The sequence below is a fragment of the Copadichromis virginalis genome, linkage group LG11 (assembly GCF_057382275.1).
Source record: "Copadichromis virginalis isolate Kocher_CV1m ecotype Utaka linkage group LG11, C_Virginalis_male_GT1.1, whole genome shotgun sequence".
NCBI classification, from domain to species: domain Eukaryota; kingdom Metazoa; phylum Chordata; class Actinopteri; order Cichliformes; family Cichlidae; genus Copadichromis; species Copadichromis virginalis.
The window spans coordinates 19,523,904-19,541,153 of record NC_140628.1 but is presented as its reverse complement, the minus strand read 5'-3'; the positions used below and the strand labels follow the sequence as shown (position 1 = coordinate 19,541,153).

Sequence of the window (17,250 nt, the reverse complement as noted above, 5' to 3'; positions counted from 1 at the left end):
GTGGGGGTGCACTTTGGGACAGAAGATTGAAAGGGAGTGGCAGAAAAAGAGTGGTTTGGACTATAAATGCATACTAAGAAAGAAACGAGGAAGAGGAGGAAGATGTGCACATATTAACCTAGCTTTTTTCCCCTTTAAGTTACACCAAACTGCAGTTCAATTGGCTCAAGGCTTTCAAGATAGGCTATTCAGTTTCTTCTTTTCTATGTCTCTAACGCTTCTTTGTTGGAAGTCAGATTCCTTAAATCCTGCATACCGGTTTCATGCAGAGAATGCAGAGCTCCCACATATAGCTCTCTTTTGTCAGTGCATGCAGAAACGTTTTACCTTTACATTTCTATAATCATCTTTACTTTGATATCATTTCTTGTTACATTTCTGCCCTGATAAGGGTCTGCTGGAATCCTTTAAACACCATTTGCACAGCATATCATCTTGCCCCAGTTATGTCTGAATGAGTGTTCAGAGTAGCCTATCACTCCTGGCTGGTCTCTGCTGGAATGTATCACTGTGCCAGCAAATGTAGCACCGCAGCACACAACAATTGCAATTTCTACAGAGAGCATCTACACCCACCTAAAAAGTTTCAGTTTAGCAATCATTTTGTAATGTGAAAGAAATTCCTGCTTGACTGTGAAGCAGAAGTCCCCCAGATTTAGATGTAACAGCTGACAGTAGAATTGATGCTTGTGACAGTGTTATGGCAGATGGCCTTTAACTCTCATGAAAACCTGTCAGCGCTTAAGTGAAATCGGACAGTTGATGTGGATGAAATGCTGCAGTCAGTGAATGTAGGAATTTGGTTCAACAATAGGTCGACGAATAATTTTGCTTCGTGACTTTTTTTTCCCAAAGACAAAATTCAGGCTCTGATAGAATAGGAGACTGTGATTGTAATTCTTTGCATGTCGCTCTTCTTAGACAGTCAACCCCTGGAATCGTATTTTGTAGCTGTCAGTGCTGCTCTATTGCAGACTAGTGGCACTGATAGAACAAGGGCCAGAAGGGGAAGTGAGCAGGAGTTTGCCCAGTCACCAGTAGAGGGCAACAAGTCCTAAGAAATGGTTGGAAATACTATGAATGAATGGATAAATTGAAGTTTTTGTAGTACTCACACTTGTATGAGAGACTTAGATGTCAGGAAAAGGATTTTCATAGTTCTGTTCCAGCATTGTCAAATTTCAGACCAGCAAGGTTTTCTCCTTCCTACACTACATTTGATTACATAAGACATCCTCCAGCATCATACATATGCATGCAGTCTTTGTGCTTTTGTATACATGTGCTCTGTACAACATGTGCCAATGCAGCCACTTAACATCTACCTTCCCGTGGCATCACTGCAGGACCGGAGGTGAATTTTTGTGTGGTTGCAGCCACCTACAGTTCCCACGTTTCAATCATGATTGCAGGTTCAGTCCCCATTTATTACTGCTCAGAAGTAACATGCATCTCTTATTCTTCTTTTCCTGCTATTCATAAAAAAGAAATAGAAAACACGCCACTGAACGAGCTCAATAGAACCCCCCCCCACACACACACACACACACAAAAAAACAGCCCTTTGTAATGTCAGTGAATCGATTTTTTTGCCCAAATCCAAGAGCAAACAGAGACGTTCCATAGCACAATGAAAAGTGCACAAAAGGAAATCAAAGGATAAATTCCCATTTGAGTTTGTGCGACTCAGTCTCAACACTTGCTGAATTCTGTAGTGAAGAGGGCACTTACACTATGAATGTATTGCTGAAAGAGTAAAGCGGGGCATGGGGTAGGAGGCAGAAAGGTGAGTATGTACACAGACGCCTACGTCCTGCTGTTGAAATCTTGTCTGGAGTCTCTACAGTCTGTGCTCTGCAGTGTGAGGTAGTTGGTTGTATGGTTTCGCATAATAAACAGCATGGAGATAACTGTACAACCTTCTAGCTTTCCCTGCGGAGTCACTTCTAGCCACGTCTAGTGTACCACCAGCAGAGAGGTAAGTATGTTTTGTTACTCTGTGAGCGGATCTCCTAGTGTTTAATGACACGGCACGTCCTTTTCAACTGCAGCGCCTTTTATCCCCTCAAGGTCTTTATCATGATATTCTCTCCTTTGGGCAAACCCTCATGAAGTCTCTTTCCCGGGTCTGTGTCATTTCATGGGCAATATTTGTGGCAGTTGGATTGTAGTTGTTGGGATGACTACCCGCTGCTTGACAGGTTGTTGGCTGTACAGCAATCAGTGGCTCGTACTGCAGCAAAAATACCCTTAAGACAGGACGGTGAACGTCCATTTTTATCAAGCAGCTGACTCTGACTTTGAGTAGAAACTAATACGTAAAGAAAGAAAAACCCTAGAAAATAATCCAACTGCCCTATATTGTGAGGAAAGGGGCTGCTTAACCCTTTAGAGCCGGTCGGAGCGGGCACGCTCTGTTTTACGTAACTATTTTTAAATCCCGGTAGCTCTGCAATCACGTAAGCTAGCACAATAATTTTTTTTGCATATGAAACCGGAGGAGTTGTACTTACATCTTATGCCATCAGCTTGTCCTCGGTCATGGTTTCCTTCCACATAAAGCTTTGCAAAAACTGCATAAAAAGCGCTTGCAGGAACAAAAACATAATATTCCAGAAACACGCTTTGCCGATCCGATCAGCTGTTCATAACACTTCCTACGTTGGAATAGAGGTCAGCGCGAACTTTTGCATGTCCGCCATTACCTGCCCGAAACCGTAAGTGACGTCATTTTCGCGGAAATGTAGTCTTTTTTACCATCAGGGCCTCAGGGCCTATACTGGTCTTTTTAAAAGTTATGTTTGACTTTATGACTTTCTGTGTCGTTTCTGGGATGCTTAGGACTCATATTGCACTGCTGGAAATAGTTTATTTTGATGCATATGCTGCTTTTTTGCAAATTTGCAGTATAATATTTATTTTTGTTTTTCCTGCAGTGTATAAAAATTGGTATATTTCAAAAATAAAACTATGAAGACACTCAAAATAAATTTCCTGTGGTGGGAAACTATTTTGTGCAACTTTTTTGTATTTACAGTGTTGAGAGATAAGCCTCTTAAATTTCTCTAACTACAAATATATGTTAAAAAAGCAAAAACGATTTTCAATTCTTTTGTAGTTTATTGCACTTTTTTGCAATTTATGTAATTACTATGCACTTAATGAATGCATATTATTAAAATCTGGGCTATAATGGTTGTATTGATGTATAACAACTTGAAATGCTCCCAAAAATGGCTCCACAGCATGTAAAAATATAATATAAGCTCTGGCGGACTTGGTTCTATGGTAGGTCTTAAAGGGTTAACAAGCTGTTCGCATATAACCACACAGGTTAGTTTAGGTGTTTTTAAAGCTCCAAATGATGAAATAAGACTTCTAATTAATATAAAAATGTAAGACTACACTCGTTAAATGAAAATAACCTACTACTCTCCCCCTCTTTCAGTTACCTCACATAAGTGACATTCATCATACACAGCCTCACTGTGACATTCATGAATTCCCTGCCTGTATTTTTGCACCATTTCACAGTATCCACGGACTGCTGTATACTACCACAGGTTGAGAAGCCTTGCGTGTCTGCCGTTGTACTTATACCCGTTTCATTACCCTGAAACCTTCCCTGCCTCCTCCCCCTCTCCTCTTCCCCTCAGCAAGTCAGACTGGTGGTTCAAACAGCAGCCATCTGCAGTGCGTTACAGTCTCCCCCCCCCCCACGCGCCTCCTGGAAGGGGTGGAAAATAGGGGGCATATATCAGAAATGTGCTGATTCTGCACTGTCAGTCGTAGCCTTCTTTATCATCCACCGCGCAACACTGCTCTCTTGCCTGAGCAGACAGTTGAACATCAGACAACTGCTAGGTGTGTGGAGCAGTGATAATAATGTGCATGGGAGGAAGTGCGATTGACCTCGCATGTTGTTCTGTCTGTGTCACATGCTGACATAGTAAAGACTGTTTGCGTTCGCGACCTTTTGTACCTGGTTTCCATCTCTGCATATGCAGCAGGCTGTGCATATGTGTGAACAGATTGTTATGTGAACATATTCTCATGACGTCCGCATGCGCATATGCTCCTTACAAAAACGCCTACAGGAGTTGTTGGGACTGTGATTGAAATGCTACAATCTCTATATGAAGTGCTGCGAGTTCCTTGAAGCGCCCTCTCACTCAGGCAGAAATTCTTACATTACTCTGCCTACATCAGACTTTGCACGATACTTTGTGAAAATCGGCGCTGCCACAAACAGTGCCATGTGCAGTCTCGTGGGGTGCATCGGCAAACTAGAGCATCCTGATCCTAAGACAGACAAGGCAGACATCATCCCAGACTGATGATGTCATCCCTGTGGAGCACTCCCAGTGCTTTGTCTGTCAGCGGCACTGCAGAGTGCAGCTGCAGGCACACACAGACACACACACACCTGTCTGTGACTGTGACGTTATGCATTTGTGACTTGGGTTCGGATACTGCCGTTCTGCTAGAGAGGGACTTTTTCTTGGTTCTTCTGCCAAAATGGCGCCCACATTGCCTCTGTCTTGGAAAGAGGTGCTTTAGTTTACTGGCAGAGGAGAGCAGGCAAAGGCTCCTGCACTCTGAAATCCATCCACAGCCAGAATATGTGTGTTATAAACACACAGCCGTTTGTCTGTGTGACATTAAAGCGGGATTAGGTGGATTATATGTGCTGCACAAGACGAGGAACTCGCATTCGGTGCAGAGGAATTGTGCCGACCACTGAATGCACAAATCCCAGCAGATTGTGTAAACACGTTCTGTAGTGCTGTTTCTATGCAAATGTATGTGTCTTGCCATTACAGTATGATTGCAGCTATGGAGGAGGATGTTAAAAGTCTGAAGGTGACACAGACTACTATATAGCCTATATGCATGCAGGTTAATTAACCAAGTGTTATTAATGAATGCTCTTTTTCCTGCTTTTTGTATTTATGAAAAAATCCCTTTTGAAATAAGGTGAAGATGGATTCACTTCATTTGCTGTTGGTCAGTTCTTGCTTTTTAGTGAGAAGGCTTTTGAAACTTTCACCTAATGATACAAGCAATCAGTGTGCTTCTATTTATTCCTGCTGTTTTCTTTATCTCCTCGCCTATTTTATTTTTATAGTTGCCAAGGTCTTAACTAGCTTTTCATTACATTGAGGTTTTTTGTCAATTCCTCACTGCAGCTACTTTGTGGCCAAAAGCAATGTGTTTTTGTTGTCAGTTTACCCCCATTTGCTCTAAATGTGTGAGGCACTGGTGATATGCTTTGTTGTAAAACATGGTCAGAACACTTTAGAGCCATTAATGACGCTTACCCATCAAGTGTAGTGTTTATGCTCGCTCTCGCTGAAGAGACAGCCAATCAGTGGGTCCAAATTGGATTTACTTTCATTTCTGAATTTCCCTGGGGGCTGTATGATTCTGTTACCCAACAAGCACAATGGCAACTCTCTTTCCTCCCGGAGACGAGCTCAAATATTAGAATCAAACTGCCTTAAGAGATGTGAGCTGATTGAACAAAGAGTGGAAATATTGATTGTATTTGTCCGTACGTGCAAAGCTGTTGCAGTTTTGTTACTTATGCATGCAACACGGGTGCAGGTTTAATGTTATTTCCTCATTCCTCCTTAAGCAGCTCCCCACATTTCAGATTCATTTGGATGAATTCGGCTGTACAGGATGGCTAAATGCATGTTGTTCACCTCTGATGTCAAGCTGTATAATCAAGACGCATTTTACAATTAGCAGAGCTTTCCACCACGGCTTTATTTAGTGTGTTTGAAGTCACTCCAGCTGCAATTTACAGCAGTGTTGGAGCAACACCATAAATCCTGTAATCAATTTGATGACGGTATGATTGCTGTACACATATGAGGAGGCAGTAATGTCAGCCTCTCAGGTTCATGAGACTCCTGGGCTTCATATTTTCTCTCTATTCTCATCCTATTAGAGATTCTGACCCTCCCCCTCCATCCCCACTTTCTGCTAGCCTCCCTGCTCCCCCCCCTCCCCCCCCCCCCCCCCCCCTCACACATATACACACATATACACACACAGAGTTTGTCTCGTACACACACACACACACATACGCCTGCATGCACTCGCGGCACTCACATTCCCTCTCTCCTTCCCTCACTCACACTTTCACACAGATATATGGAGCTTGCAGACTGGAGCGTGTGTGCGAGCGTGTGCGTGCGTGCGTGCGTGCGTGCGTGCGTGCGTGTGTGCCTGCGAGCGTGTTGGGGAGGTTACCGGGTTTGTACGAGACTCGGAAATACGTGTGAGGAAAAAGAGGGAGATGGAAGGATGACGACCAGAGAGTGTAAAAGAAGGAGAGAGAAAAGGAGGAGAGGAGACTTGGATAGAGGGAAAGGAAAAAGAGATGGCTGGAGACCACTTATGCAGCATGGAGGGTAAATGTGCGTGTGTCTGTGTGTGTGTCGTTTTTAACTGTTGGATAGTATGTGCACCAGGCGGGTTGGTGTGTACACGTGAATGTGAGCGCACAAGTGAGCTCTCTTCTTTTTTTTTCACCCCTCTCTCTTCTTTATTTTCCCCTTGTTTGCAGCTCTGTGTGTTTGTGACAACAGCCCTGCAGAGACAAAAGGTGAAGTGTTGTATAGGTGCTGCTGTTAGTCAGGCAGGTAGGCAGTGAGAAGAAGAATAATGGAATCAATACCATTGTCTGTAACCTACCTGCCACCGGGCTCCCTGTCTGGCCCCGGCAGAGACCATCAGAAATAGAGGGAGCTGAGAGGAAACACAGAAGCACTCTGACTGGGGGAAGAAAAGGAAAGAAGAGGCTGAGTGTAAGGTGAATTTCTTTCTTTTCTTTTTTTTAAAACGCATTTTATGTCACAAGTTCAATGTAGAGTAAGAGTGATATTTTTTTATGCCACTTTTAAAATGCATTATAATACGAAACTTTTGTCGTCACTAATTCACTTCACATTCTTCTCTTTGACTGTAATAAAACATGGTGCATGGAAAAGCATGAGAGCCCTCCTGTAAGTGCCTGTATTTGTGGTATTTATTCTGCTCTTCTGTCTTTGTTGCCGTATGCTGAATAGCCTTTCAATTAGTATCTAGAATCCATGCTCCATGCTGTCGAGGTCATGTCTGCATTTTGTGTCTAAGTTGCCCTTCATTTTAATTCACATTTTCTGTTTGCACCTCATTCGTGCATCTCTTTTTTAATTTATTCCCCTTCACAGCTGTCAATGAATTTCAGTGTTATGACAGGCAATAAAATGACACGCATTTTAATTAACCTGGATATAATCATTTCTGTGAGCTGTGTAATTAACTCAGAGTTTTGTTCTCTGGATACTGACAAGATTTAAACAAATGTTCATTTCCACCTCTTTTGCCGTTATTCCAGTCATTTCGGCTGTTCCCTGTGGTCTGCCCCAGCTGCAACTGTTAACAAAGAAAACCTCAAAAATCGCACCTATGTGTCCCAGAATGTGAAGGCCTGACGTTTATAAAGTTAACCTGTAGGTTTTTCGTGATGCATTAATATGCATTAATGGAGTTCAGTTTAATGCAGCAAACTGATGTGGACACAATGCGTCTCATTTTATTCAAATTAATGCGAATGTATTAAAACAAGATGAAACATTATTTCTCCACAGATGAGCTATGAAATACAAATATTTCCATTTTATTTTTGATTTTAAGGTATGGTCATATGCAGTCTTCTCCAGTCATTCTGTCTGTCTACCAGTGGGTGGCGTTGCCTTCTAATACTTCTACGCAATGACATTTATTTATTTCTTTGAAGTGTTTTATAGTGATATCACCATAGTTTAAGTGACCAAGCAGTGTAATAATGTTATGTCATCTACAGGTGGATTGATAATTTGCATGCCGCCTGTGTCCTGCTCGGGTTCTTCTTTTTTCTTCATAATGTTTGAAAACTAATTTCCTCTTTTGCTGGTAAGTCAGAAGACACATGCTGCCCTGCGTTCAGAAGTGGACGGACAAAGCACAGTGCGACGCCGTAATGATAAGAACTGCACGGAGATCCTGAAAGATGCTTTGAAATGAAAAAGTCTCAGACTGGATGGAGTAATCTGAAGTCCTCTTTACAGCGAGTTGTGGAAAATTTAACAGTCGTATCGCCACAGTTACTAGAGAACAAAAAGAAAATGCGACCTATGCAAAGTATGCTTACATATTTAAATAATTATTTGTCAGCTTTGACAACTTTAAGATTTCAGTGTATGTGTGTTAAGTTCCAGCATGTGAAATGGTCTAGTAACGTATTTTACATGAGCACAAATAGATTTTTAAAATCTCTTCAGCTCAGTGGGCTCAGAAAAGCTATTAGAAACTGTAATTTGTCCATGCTAGCTGAGAAATTATGTTCAAAACTCCTGTGGCATTTACCAACAGTTTATAATTAATTGTTTCCTCTAAATTAATTGTGTCTCCTCCGCAATGAGCTCTCAGCGGCTGCGTTTCTGAGAGTATGTGTGCCTGCTGTTAAAAATGTTACTTTATATCTGATTTGATGAACTGCAGAACAAAAAGATTAGCGTGGATAAAACAAGGATAAATCTGTCATGATTATGCACCGATTATGTTTTAATTGAACTGATCAGCTTTGCTTCTAATCTGCAGCAAACCAGGAGACCGGTTGGTGCCGCAGAATCCAAATGTCAGATGAGGTCATTTCTTTGTCTCGGTGCAGTGACTCTGCAGTTCTCTCATTTAACTCGAATGAGTTTAAACTGCTTGAAACTCTGCTTTGGCATTTTTGTATAATAACTGGATCCGTCTTTACACCTTCTCAGTGTATTTTAATTTTACAGTATGCCCCTCTGTCCCTGAGACCCTTAACCTGTGAGGTCAAAGCAGGTCACAGGTGAGGTCCTCGGGAACAGGGCTGCATTCAGTTTCAACATCCTGTAGAGGAGGGGATCATTTTAGCACTATATTCGACATGATACACTCTGTCTCTTCTACAAAGTATATTTGATACCACTTGGAGTTAAAGTGGTATGTTTAAAAGGAATTTAAGTGCAAGAAAAGTGACAGGCGATACCTGTCACTGTTTCTTCTGGATTTCATGCATCTCAGTATCTGTAAGTGACCGTCAAGACTTTTCAGGTTGAAGAAGAGAACGGCTGCTTGTCCTGCAGCACAGACCATCTCAGGGAGCCAACCCTTCTGGCTGACTTTGTGTTACAGACCCCAGTTGGGGGGCAAAATAAGAAGACAGCCAAGGGTTGTGACCCCGCCATATATGACACCTTCAAAAATCTATGGCATCATTTGTTTTTGATCATGTACAAGTTTTCATACTTGCCTGTTTGTTTTTAACAATTGTATGTTAATAAAATGTGAAAACGTACTCTGTGTATTTCTTTTTTTTTTATTTTTTTATTTTTTTTTAAATCAAACATGTTATTGGATAATGAACAAAAAATCACTAAATATACTGTATCCCAGCTTTCCCCTAATGTTATCTAGACAGTCTCTGAGATTAGGGAATTCTCTGATCCTGCACTATTTCCTTCTTTTTTTTGTTTTGTTTGTTTGTTGTGTCAAATCTTCCATATACATAAAGTCATCTTTTCTCACAGCCAGACATTTTGAAAGCTCTGAGTGAGTTTGGATATGTAGCAGCAAAAATGATCAAAGTGTCCTTGTCACTAGACACAATTAAATGCCCTCAAACATACACACACACATTCATTTGGGATTTTCCATGTCCAACCATCTGACTAGCTGTCTGACTTTGGCAGTCCTGGAGCAAACTCTTGCCTAATATTGATTGGCCTGTCTGTGTGGAGACAGATGAATGCATTAGTACCCAGCTCACCCTGCCACTGGAAATATATTAAGTTCATGTATTAGGCACCCTGTCTGGTTGCCATGGAGATGCACCAGGAGTGAGGGACAAGGGAGAAGGGGTGGTGGTGGAGGGGATGAGGAGGATGGGAGACGAGAGGGGGATACAGGATGCGATGAGGCAGTCGACTTGATTTGTAGTCCCGCTCCCTCTCTGCCTGCCTCTGCCTGTCACTTGCGTGTCCTCCCTTACCTCCTCTTGTCTTTTCTTTGTTTCTGTTTCTCTCACGTTTTTGTTTTTCACCAATTCTATTTTTTCTAAACTTCATCATCAATAATGTGCACTGACTCCTTCTCTATCTCTGCTACCCCATCGATTTTGTTGTCCCTTTTGTTCTTTATTTTCATATTTGGCTTTTTCTCATTCTCCGTCTCGCCGTCCACCCCCCACCCCCACCCCACACCGCCGGGTAGACTTTCATTTATCGCATATTATATATTTCTCTTGGGTTTTCACGTCGGCACCCTTCCCACTCCATCCCCTACACGTACACAAGCATTTAACTCCATCTTCATCTGCCCCTCTCCCTCTCACTGCCGCCACCTCCCTCCTTGGCTCGCTTCATCTCTGTGCTCTGCAGTAAAACTGGTGCATTGAGGCAGCAGGAAATGGGGACTAGAGACAATAGAATGGTGGGAAATACAGAGAGGAGTCTGTGATGCTCTCCTGTCGTGTCGAGAAAAGATGAGCGTGATACACTTTCAAGACTTTACTTTTATCCCCGTGTGGGATGTGAACATAAATACAGGGCTCTAATTCATCAAGCCCTGAAGAAAAAAGAAAAGAAAAACCTTAGAATTTGCACATTTTTAGTCGCTATGAGACCAGGATTTGAATCAAAACACCTACAGAGAAACATTAGTTGAGTTTTTAAAGCTCACATTGAAAGATGCAGACATCTGCTTTGCGGCTTGTGTGTGTGAGCCTGCTGTTGTGCCTGTCTCAAAGCTGCTATCAGTGTTTTGTGGATGTGGAAGACAGTCTCCGTCTGTGCTGGGGTCACGTTTTGACCGAGTACAATGTGAGAAACGTTGACGCCTGCTTCGAGAAGCTGGACCGCATATTCAACAATAATGAGACAGTGATTGAAGCTGGTAGAGTAGGTGCGAAAGAGTTTCTTCTTTGCCAATTTAGGAACAGTTTGTGACAGCATGTAAAAATCTAGGTGATATGTAATTTCTTGATTTTTTTAGGTAAAGGCTATGACATCCAACTGAAGGAAATTCTGGATGCAGAGGTCCTCCGGCTGTTGAAAGAGTTTGACCAAAAGCTGAATAACGGTAGCTAAACACCTGTTTAAGCAGACTGTATAGCTGCATCGATAAAAGAGTAATACATTTGCTAAGTGAGGTCAGAAAAAGAGAAGTTAGAAAAAACAAAAAACGATGCCCCCAGCCACACAATTCCCCAGTATGAATTGAGCCAAATATTTCTGTCTTCCTCCTCCTCCTCCCCTCCATCTATCAGACACTGTGTACGAGCAAAGGTTGCAGACAGCAGCAGACAATTTCATCTCAGCTGCCTCCAAACTGCCTAGAGGTGAGCCACGGACTTCCCTTTTCCTCCATCTTTCTGTCCATAATAACTTATATTAGGTCATCACATCTTACAGTGATCTCTGTACTCTCTCTAAGATGCCAGTTACATTTTTAGAGTCTTTAAAATACCATGAAGGATCCAGAAGGTGGTTTGCTTTAACTGGCTTTCACTCCTGGATGCTGTATCAGTAATATTTATTAATCAAAGTTTTTTATTCTCTTCACAGTCTCTGGATGTATCCCTCCATGTGGTTTGTCTTGATTTTATTGTATTTTTTTTTGATTCTACAACATAACAATCATTGCTTTTAGAAACCAAATAATAATGGCATCAGTATCGGTTTCATTCACCCATCAGGTTTTCAGAGTGCAGGTGCAGTGTACGACTGTGTTACCTGCCAGTACGACTCCTGTGAATTTCCTCTCGACTGCCCAGGTGAGCACTGTTATTCGTATTATTACCTCTAACACATCACTGATTCTGTTATGTCACAATTTCCAACTAAAGAAATAAGTACTAATCCAGATGTGACATATCCTTAAATAGCCCTATTTTCACCTCCATAAGCATCCACTCTTGATCCTTGAAATGCTCTTAGCAAAAAGTGAGGATTTGAAAGAGAGACAGAGGAAAGGTTTTATTTCCACACATTATATCTTTTGCACAGAGCCCCCGAGGTACTCTTTAAGTCCTTGGTTTCTTTATGCAAGGTGACAGTTGACTCCCACACACATGGTATTCGTATCAAGCCTTTACAGCACCGCCACTCTTCAGCATATCATCACTTTTACTCGACTCCTCTGAGACTGGGCTTAAATATTATCATTAAGGAGAGCTCAGGCTGCAAGAGCTGCCCCTGTGCGAATGTTATCTGAGTGTGTGCATTTGTCTGTGTGCATGTGGGTGGCTATATGTTTATTTCAGTGGAAGAAATTAAAGTTATGGAAAACAGCAGGATTCGAATGTGGTGCGACGTGCCATTTGCCTTGCCAACTGATATTGAAGTGATCTGGAGGTTCGCAGAGGAGGTACGCTCAGCATATGGTGAATCATTCAGGGTCACTGTTAAAAGTAACAGTTCAACATTTTTGCAAAATACACACACCAGCTTACTCGAGTTAGAGTTAGACGAAATGAGCAACGTGATTTCAAATCTTTGAAATTTGAGGCTGGAGCTGGAAGACAGTTAGCTCTGCACTACAGACTTAAAGATGTCTCCTAATAACAGGTGTGTTTGTCAGTGCGTGATTTTGCTCAGTTGCCTACAAATTTTTGCAAATTTATAACCACATGAACAGAGTTGACTTCTTGTGACAACAGATTTAATAAATATAAAATACTGAGCTGTTATTATTAACACTTTGTTGTTTGTTTGTGTGAAGCAGACAACAACTGAGAACATTTTAATCCTTCAGGTTGAAACGCAGCAATTGGATCAGTTTAAAGAAGTGACTGTGGGCGTTGACAGGCTCTACTCCATCCCCTCAGTGACTTTGAAGCATCAGGGCACCTACCAGTGTGAGGTGTACTCGGGCCAGCTCTCCTTTATCCGAGTATACTACTATGTCTCAGGTAAAACAGCTGACTTTAGAAGGATATTTGGAAATTTTAACTGATCAAGGGGAGAGTCCTTGTACCAGGAAAAAGGAAACTTCTTCACATTTAAAGCAACATTACTTTGTACCAGAGAAATGTTTGAACACTTGATGAAATAAGTAAATAGGTCCAAACTTTGACATGTATTGAAACTATTTTAAAGATATTATATTATTTACATTGTAGTTTTACTTTTTTTTTTTTAAATGAGAAAGAACAGCTTAAAAATGTTTTTGAGGGTACATTGAACTTTCATATTCGTTTCTAAATTCGCCATCACCAGTCAAATCTTCTCCCATAAATTTCCAGAGACGTGAGTGCTGGCTCCTGTTTGTCTTGTTCACCACTTGATTGCACTCAGAGACACTCTAAGTAGTTGGCTAGAAAGTCTCTAAAGTCTCCAGTAAGTGCATTTAATTGAAAGCCTTCTCTGTCCAAAATTAGCACCCTCTGGAAAATCACTGTAAATTAGCCACGCACCTTTCTAAATAAGCTGGCTACTGTGTGTCACAGGGAGGCCTGTGACCTCCAAACATACTCCACAGTGTTTATATTTCCATTGTGCTGTGCATGTCCAGGCACTTTGGGACTGCTTTTTATGGTGACCTTCCTGGAAGTGTGGTATGAAGGAGGGGGACTTTAGCCTGAAGTTTAAGAAATAAATAGATGACAGATAAATATATCTACTTTTTTTTTTAAACTTAACTTTTTACCATTGTGTTTGACTGAGACACTGTGCACTGCTATAAGTTTAATATTTATTGGTATTTAAGTATTATTTCCTGGGATGAGAGAAGTTATTAACTATATAGCCAGGAGTTTCTCTCAGGGATTGTTGCGTGTCAGTCTGTGATGCTGAGCAGGTCAGAGGGCTGTAAGGTCCCACTGATAATGGATTTAGCCTGTTGCAGAATTGTTCCTTAGAAGGTTGATTTAGTTTTGAAATATAATATTTAAGTTGAAAACACTAGCTGTTTTGTTTTCTCAAAAAAAAATATTTTTTCTTAGTTTGATTTTTCTTCAGTTTGTCTAACCAGTCTGCAATGTAGATCCAGCACACTAATCCACTGAAGAAAAAGGGAATAAAAAGAGACTGGACTGTTGAGCTGCTGAGAAGCTTGTTATTTCTGAGTCTACTGCTCAGGTGCGCTTCCAAACATGTTCACATCCAGTAAAATAAAATTATAATCATGATGAACCCAAGGTTTCTAAACACTATTCCACTACTACTGAGTGACCTTGCAAATAAAATATATTTGGAAAGTGTGTTGCTGCGAGGACGTGCTGCCGCAGGTATCTTAATACAGCTGTTGGCTGGCAAAGCAAGCACTGGCTGTTTGGAGTCAAGAGGGAGTGATATGCATGAAAACAAAAGAGGAACATATTAACTAAACTAAAGGCTAACCCATCTAAAGCACTAATAACTAACACTGAATACTAACTAACCTAAAGCACATCCAGTTTGACTATACCCTTGCTTTTTATAGCCAAATTCTTCTTACAGGGAAATAAATCAGGCCTGCTGGATGTATGCCTTTGGTAGCAAAGTTGTTAACACATTTAAAGAAATGTGGAAGAATATATCAGAATGTAAATGAGCTCTGTGCAGACAATTCCCTGTGTACAGATTGTGTTTTACTGAAAAGTGGAGTTAAAGGGGATTTTAGAAAGGAGGAAAGAACAAAAATAACTGTTTGACTATATGAATGCATCTATTAGCATTCATGATTATGCATTTTTACACAGCTTAGCATGTGTAATTATGTATATGTATAATATTATGTGCATCTCACCTCCTGAACATTATATGATTAGTTGAATAATTATTTTAGTTTTCTGGGTTAGCACATTTTTTCTTAAATTATACAACTGTTGAATTGGTGGGTTATAACCCACTAATGATACATGTCAACTACTGTGTACAGAAGACTAACTAACTCTGTATTTGTGCTTAATAAATGAGGAAACTCCTACTAAGCAAATACAATTAAAACTGCAGACTTCCTCAACCAACCTCTTTCACTTCATTCATCGTCGGTTCTCCTCTATATTCCCTGTCTTCATCCCTTCGTGTCTGTCTTAGTGACCCCCCAGATTGTGGCAGGCCACACAGAGCTGCAGGAGACATTTGACCTGTCTCTGCTCCCAGGAGGGCAGTTTTTCCCCGCGTCTGGTGACTCTCCCCGCTCCTTCCTCGCCTCATTGTTACCGCTTCTCGCCGCCTGTTTAACCGCTTTACTGCTGCTGCTGTGTCTCTCCCTGGGGTAAAACAGAACTATTATTTGCACAGTATCAGCTTTAACAGATTTTAACCGCAAAGTCATTTAGACATTCACACCTGTCATATGAATACATGATGCTCCAGGGCACACAAATTAGGTGGTATTCATGTTTTTCTTTTCTTTTTCTTTGGTTGTTTCAGGGTTCTGCATTGGTTATCCATACAAGAGCAAAGTCATGCTGAAGAAACACATCAGGCTGAAGATTTAGGTTTATTCTAGAGTGTTTGGAAGATGTATGTGACGCAACAAAGGCATTTCATCAAGTCTGCAGAGTGATACGTCATAGTCCAGACAACATGTGTGTCACTCCTTCCACCACTAGAGGGCAGGATCCACCTCTTTATTAGTAGTAGTACTGAGTAAACGTTTTACTACCATAGTGTAGAGTAGCTGGGCTTGCTTTCATATTTGTGTGTGTGTGTGTGTGTGTGTGTGTGTGTGTGTGTGTGTGTGTGTGTGTGTGTGTGTGTGTGTGTGTGTGTGTGTCCTTGTATGAAAAAGAAAAATGGCCCTCATCACTCGTCATGAAGCAGGAACCACTTTAAACTGACCTTAGCGAGTAACTTTAAGGTACTTTAAGGGCACTTTGACTTTGAGGGTTAGGGTTAGATACTTTGGCTACTCCAGAAGGCAGCTGAGCTTAAAATCAGAGAGATGAAGCTGAGCAAAATATTTACACAGTCGAGGCATCCTGACAGAACATTTTGCCAAGACAGAATTTATTAACTATCAACACAGAAGGACCCGATATCTAGTATGAGTTGAGAAATACTGTAAGGAAAAGTTATGAGGTAAAACAGGTCATGTGTAGACATTGTGACCATGATTACACTCTGAGTGGCTGATGGACTCAGTTCTGTCCAGACAGTCGTGCAGTCAAAAGGGTAAAAGGAAAATCCTTTGTTTCATCATCCACAAGCAGAACACAGAAACAGAGAGGACAGAGAAAGACAGAGGTAGCAACAAGCTACCGACTACAGTCAGTCTGAATGAAACCACAAGAAGTAGTAAGTCTTGACATGTTTAAATATATTCAGCAGGAACTTGCATTGAACTTTGCTATTACATTGACACACTGACACATTACTGTTGTGGGCCAAGAAATATTTGGTTGCGTAAACAACAGCAAAAGATAAATCACCCCCCCCCCCCCCCCCCCCATTACATATCACATGATGAAGAAATTCTGTTACAAAACACACTGTTTTACAAAAGTCGCTCATATACTGGGCCCAATCCTCAAATCTGAAAACCCCAATCAAAAGCTTTTGATGTCAAAGTGTGTCATTATGGTTTGCGCAAGAATGTATAGATCAGGTTTGTTGAATGGCAGAGGAACAGGACCCAGTCGCACGACTTTATGGACAGTTACAGTGAGTTTATTTACAGTGAAAAAACTAAGTGCACAACAGTTCCAACAAGATGTGATTTCCTCAGTGGTGATAGTCCCAGCTCCCGGTGGGTGCGGCGATTCCTAGGAAAAAAACCCAAAAAAACTCCATAGTTCCTTCCAAAATATTTACAAAAGCCTTAGTGCTCTCTCTAAAACTCTCCACAGATTTGATGGACACAGAGAGGACAGAGGATTAATTTCCTTCACTCAGAAAAACATGACAAGTTAAATTCTTTGAACTTTGAACAAATTCAATTCTTTGCATGAGGCAGGGTTCCAATGGCTATTGTTAATCAACGATCCAGCGTTGACTGAAGCTCAGCCACTCTACTAAAGTGACCCTTGATGGCGTCAAGATCAAAGCAAGTGTGGATTATCAGCAGATGTGTGGCTCAAGAGCAGGAACTTCTTCAAGGTCCCTATGCTGCACAAAGACAAGAACACATGCATACAAACATATACACACATACAGGAAGCAAAGAAAGAGCTAGAGGTGGAAGAAAAAACAAAAGAAGAAATGACAGGTTAGCCAAGCAAGGAAGGACCACGGCAGTATAACTGATGTCATTTAG

At 41.3% G+C, this 17,250-nt stretch overlaps 1 protein-coding gene across 2 annotated transcripts; it reads left to right on the top strand.

Annotated features, from left to right (window-relative positions):
* Positions 1 to 10,708: 10,708 nt before the first annotated feature.
* spaca6 (sperm acrosome associated 6) lies at positions 10,709 to 15,664 on the top strand. Of its 2 annotated transcripts, XM_085473478.1 has the most exons (9): positions 10,710 to 10,971; positions 11,062 to 11,148; positions 11,336 to 11,407; positions 11,634 to 11,657; positions 11,765 to 11,842; positions 12,332 to 12,435; positions 12,823 to 12,979; positions 15,087 to 15,267; positions 15,426 to 15,664. In XM_085473478.1, exons 1-9 carry the CDS (start codon positions 10,758 to 10,760, stop codon positions 15,502 to 15,504), a joined length of 996 nt encoding a protein of 331 aa, XP_085329604.1. In that variant the 5' UTR covers positions 10,710 to 10,757; the 3' UTR covers positions 15,505 to 15,664. The 2 variants fall into 2 exon arrangements, with proteins under 2 accessions (XP_085329605.1, XP_085329604.1); XM_085473479.1 differs by lacking the exon at positions 15,087 to 15,267 and having other exon boundaries at positions 10,709 to 10,971.
* The last annotated feature ends 1,586 nt before the right edge of the window (positions 15,665 to 17,250 follow it).

Coding starts and splice junctions, on each gene's coding strand:
- spaca6 (XM_085473478.1), top strand. CDS start 10,758: ATGCAGACATCTGCTTTGCGGCTTGTGTGTGTGAGCCTGCTGTTGTGC. Junction 11,408..11,633: donor TGCCTCCAAACTGCCTAGAG/GTGAGCCACGGA, acceptor TTCTCTTCACAG/TCTCTGGATGTATCCCTCCA. Junction 11,658..11,764: donor TGGATGTATCCCTCCATGTG/GTTTGTCTTGAT, acceptor TTCACCCATCAG/GTTTTCAGAGTGCAGGTGCA.